Source organism: Oryzias melastigma, linkage group LG9 (assembly GCF_002922805.2).
Source record: "Oryzias melastigma strain HK-1 linkage group LG9, ASM292280v2, whole genome shotgun sequence".
NCBI lineage: Eukaryota > Metazoa > Chordata > Actinopteri > Beloniformes > Adrianichthyidae > Oryzias > Oryzias melastigma.
Window position 1 is genome coordinate 20248160 of NC_050520.1, and position 4788 is coordinate 20252947.

A 4788-nucleotide genomic window follows, 5' to 3' on the forward strand; every position below is an offset into this window, starting at 1 on the left:
GCCTAAACTTTAGCACACAGTTCAAAGTTCTCAGCCTGATTTCTCTCTATTAAAATGCGATTCCTGTCCTGTGATGATTCCTCTCCATTGGATTATTTTGTTGTCAAGGATTTTGAAGTCGATTGCAAAACACTGCATCTGCTTTTGTTACTTTTTCGGACCTCCGTCATTCATTACTCGAGAAGACTCGATCCATAATGATGGCACACGTCTGTCACGCCGTATGTCATGTGACTTCCAAACAAGAAAAACACACCGAGGAGGAGGGGGAGGAGGAGGAGCAGCTCGGATTAAAGTCAGGCAGTCAACAAGCTTTTGCCTTCTCGCTCTTGCAGCTTTTCGTAGAAGATCGCGATAAAATGATCTCTCAAAAATGACAGATCGTCAGCTTTGGAGATCGTAAGACGGTTTTTTATCGTCATATATATTTTGTTATTTATTGGCTGATTTAATTATTTAGTTATCAGACACATGATTGTTTCATACCTGACATGTTTCGAAGATGGATTATGGAAGCAGTGGAGATCAGAAAGAAAGCCCAGACCGCCATGAACAGGGATGAGGGGGCTTTTCTGCTCTCCCATACTTGGAGCAACATCCTCCAGCAGCGAGCCGGACAGCGGGGGGCGGAGTCACCTGTCAGACTTTGACAGGTGACTCCGCCTTAGAAACAATCAGCTGTTTTATACACGTCACAGTCCACCACCTGGTGACGACTCTGATGAAGATGGAAGCTCTCCGTCGAAACATGTCAGATACGAAACAATCATGTGTCTGATAACAAAATAATTAAATCAGCTAATAAGAATACAGACACTGTGAATTTTATCGCATTGTTATTTATTGGTTTAACATTATGCTTTTAACATTATGACTTTGGTCTACTTGGATGGCGTTGAAAGGTGATATAAAAGTGAATGAATGAAATGAAGAAATCAGCTCATAACTTCATTGAGGGCAGTAGCCAGTTAGCTTCCCCTTGGCTAAAGGAGGTCAAAAAAAGCCTGGGACTTCTAGTGTTAACACCTGAGGCATCGTCGTTGACGCTTCAACACAAAATCTTTAACATACTGTAACTTTTCAGTTGTTAACTCAATAGATTCTGAAGAAGAAAAGCTAGTTTCTCCCTCAGAATCTACTGGAATTGTCTTGTTAACATATGAAAAACTACATTAAATCAAAGAACATAAACACTGGAGCTTCCGTATTAAAGGGTTAGAGCAGGGGTGTTGAACTCAATCGCACAAGGGCCCAAAATCCAAAACACACCTTAGGTCACGGGCCAAACAGGAGAAACATTTATTGAACACTACAACTACATTTTTCAAAACTTTAAAACTGTCAATTTTTAACTTAACTATGAAGTACTGTAGATATATAGCATTAGCTGTGATAATGTTACTGTGAATGCTGTAAGCTGAAATTTAGTGATGAGGATATTAGTGATGATAACTGAAGATATTGAAATTGATAGCTAAAAACACTACCTGATAGGCAGCTAAAATATTTTCTAGATGCTAAATTATCCCAATAAACCTAAAAATAAAAAAACTTAGCCAAAACAATATGTAGCTGGAAAGATTGCTAAACTTAAAAGTAGCCTAAAAACAGAAAGTCTAAATTGGCAAAACAAAAAAAAAAAAAAAACAGCTAGCATGTAGCTAAAATATAAAACTCCATACAGACCTAAAAAAAGAAAAAAAAGCCTAAATAAAACAGACGGCATGTAGCTGAAATATGTCGCTGAAATATTAGCTAAACTCCAAGATAGCTTAAAAAATGAAGAGCTTAAGTTAACCAAAATAGTTAGCATGTAAATATCAGCTAAACTCTAAAATAGCTTATTAAACACACCTCCCCCCCCAAAAAAAAACATTGGTTTGCCAAAACAGAATGTAGCTAAAAGAAAAGCTAAACTTAAAAATAGTCTTAAAAACTGATAAAAGCCAAAATTAGTGAAAATAGCTGAAATATTAGCTGAACTCCAAAATAGCCTAAAAAAAATCTCAGTAAATACCAAAATAGTCCATAAAGCTAGCAGAATGACAATTTTTTAAGCTTTAAAACTAAAACTTCTTAACATAGTTATGAATAACAAAAAGAAAGGAATATTATTCCAGAATAAATAAACCTAAACTTCAAATAACTTTCAATATTTTACCCTCCATAAAAACATATTTTGTCAAAATTATACAAGTTAGAAATGAGCGCAAGATAACATCGGGTCATTAATATCAATAAAATGATCTGGAGGGCCGGATCCGGCCCCCGAGCCTTGACTTTGACACATGTGGGTTCAAGTGTTCTCCTTTTCATCCAGTCTGATCTCTTCTTTTCACCTGTGTTCCAGGTGTGGCGAGCTCTGAACAGATCCATCCGGAGCGCCAGGCTGCCCACCTGCAACGCCAACATCCAGAGGGAGCGGGCGGAGATCTGGGTGTTCTGTGATGTTCGGTACGCGGAGCAGGTGGGGCGTCTCCTAAAGGAGGAGCTGGAGCTGTCGGGGAGAATCCTCCTCTCTGTTCACAGACTGAGAAACATCTTCAGCATGTAGGGAGCTCCTCACCTCCCAAGTGTTGTCGCTTCTGTCAGTTTCTGCCACTGCTTTTATTCTGAAGACAACGTCTTTGAGAAGTTCTGAGCCAAAGAGGAACGAGCATGGAGACAACAGCAAACCTGCATCTTCTTTCTACAGATTGGGTTTCGTGGCTGTAATTACAGCTGTGGACCTCATGAATGAGAGGATGTATGACAGTTTTATATGACTTCAATGAACTCACAGTGGTGGTGAAACCTCTCAGACGTAAACAGAAACCCTCAAAAATTAAAGGGATGACTCTAGCTTTTCTGTGACGTCACAACAACAAATTTCAATAAACTCTTTTCACATGATGTCACACATCGCCGCTAACGTCCCTCCTCTTTCTTTCACAACTGTGTCTGATCTCTGGGAAAATACAGGTCAAACATGATCAAATTCATTGGAAACTGTTGCCATAAATATGAAAGTGACTATTTACACGTTATATTATAAGATATGTTCACCCAGAGATTAACTTTTTTTTTTCCTTTTTTTTTTTCCTTTTACCACTCTTATTTTGAAAGCTGAAACCACGTGGCTCGATAGCTGCTCTGAACATTTTGACTGAATCAAACCATTCCTGTTTTTACTATTATCCCTAAAATATCCTGTAGAACAACAAATACATTGATCCTGGGAAGAGATTAAAATGCGTACAGACAATGTAGTGATGTGTGTCTTTGCTGAAGGTTTTAAATGTGAACAACATGAATTTCTATCAGTTTTTGTGCCAATCGCACTTAAAATATATAGAAATAACATCATCCTAAATAGAACTAGTTAGAATAACATCTGCTTGCATGAAAGGTTGATATTTTGAATAAAACTTCCAATATTGAAGGATTATTTAAATTATAATTTAGATTTGTGAACGATCAAAGGCAGGAAATGAAAATACAGTTCAGCAGGACATTTATCAAAATAAATATTGCACATTTTTGAACACTGTTGAAATTGGTAAGATTACCTTTTATTATTTACATCAAACAGTGTTCAGCTGTCAGCTTTGCGGTTCAAAATGCGAACACCGGAAGTAAATATCCTTTTTTTTTCAGCCCGGTCAATATTTTGTCCAACGTCACAGTGAAAAGGTTCTATTGTTAAAAGTTTTAACTCAAAGCCAAAGACATCAGTCCACATTTGTACAATCCAGTTGTGGAAAAAAAAAAATCCTTTGTGATCTCAAACCTTTGCCATTGTTTTTGTTTCAAATGTGATGTTTACAAGGAAGTCTGTTTTTTTTATATATATATCAACTTAAGGGCTGTGCTTGGTAATCCTATAAAGTCTGTCTCTACACTGTTCTTTTTGTAAATGTCACATGACTCAAGTGTATTCCTGCAGTGAAATCATGACAAAAGGACTTTCATTTCTAGAAAAGACAGCCATACAACTCACACTTTAACCACGCAACACTAAGCCCTGCTGTGCCAAGTGTGCTAGTTATCTGTCAACTTGAAACAAACTATGTTGCTATGAAATTGTGTTTAGTTGAACCCACTACCGGTAGTTTAGACCATGACATTTTTTGTCGACTCTGGAACGGAAATTTTTTTTAGCAAAAGTGTCGAGGTCAGCAAAACCGGTGGTCATATTTCACAAGGCCAACAGGAAGTTGTCACTGTGTTTTGTGTCCAAAACTCTTTTTTATTGTAAGCAACATACACTGCTGACCAAAAAAAAGTCGCCACCAAAAAAAAAGGGTCATACACTCTAATATTTGGTTGGACCACCTTTAGCTTTGATCACGGCACTCATTCGCTGTGGCATTGTTTCGATAAGCTTCTGCAATGTCACAAGATTTATTTCCATTCAGTGTTGCATTAATTTTTCACTAAGATCTTGCATTGATGATGGTAGAGTCTGACCGCTGCACAACCCTTCTCCAGCACATCCCAAAGATTCTCAATGGGGTTACGGTCTGGAATCTGGTGGCCAATCCATGTGTGAAAATGATGTCTCATGCTCCCTGAACCAGTCTTTCACAATTTGAGCCCAATGAATCCTGGCATTGTCATCTTGGAATATGCCCGTCAGGGAAGAAGAAATCCATTGATGGAATAACCTGGTCATTCAGTATATTCAGGTAGGCAGCTGACCTCATTCTTTGAGCACATACTGTTGCTGAACCCAGACCTGACCAACTGCAGCAACCCCAGATCATAGCACGGCCCCCACAGGCTTGTACAGTAGGCACTAGGCATGAT

The 4788-nt window shown here is 38.2% G+C and overlaps 1 protein-coding gene across 3 annotated transcripts in view; it reads left to right on the forward strand.

The window, feature by feature from the left end:
- The window catches only part of zgc:101664 (uncharacterized protein LOC450064 homolog), a 15219-nt gene extending 12314 nt beyond the window's left edge, over window positions 1–2905 (forward strand). For all 3 annotated transcript variants that reach the window (XM_024261004.2, XM_024261003.2, XM_024261005.2), the window contains exon 3: window positions 2351–2905. In XM_024261004.2, coding sequence (XP_024116772.1) covers window positions 2351–2554 — 204 coding nt within the window. In that variant the 3' untranslated portion in view covers window positions 2555–2905. The remainder of the gene's footprint in view (window positions 1–2350) is intronic.
- The last annotated feature ends 1883 nt before the right edge of the window (window positions 2906–4788 follow it).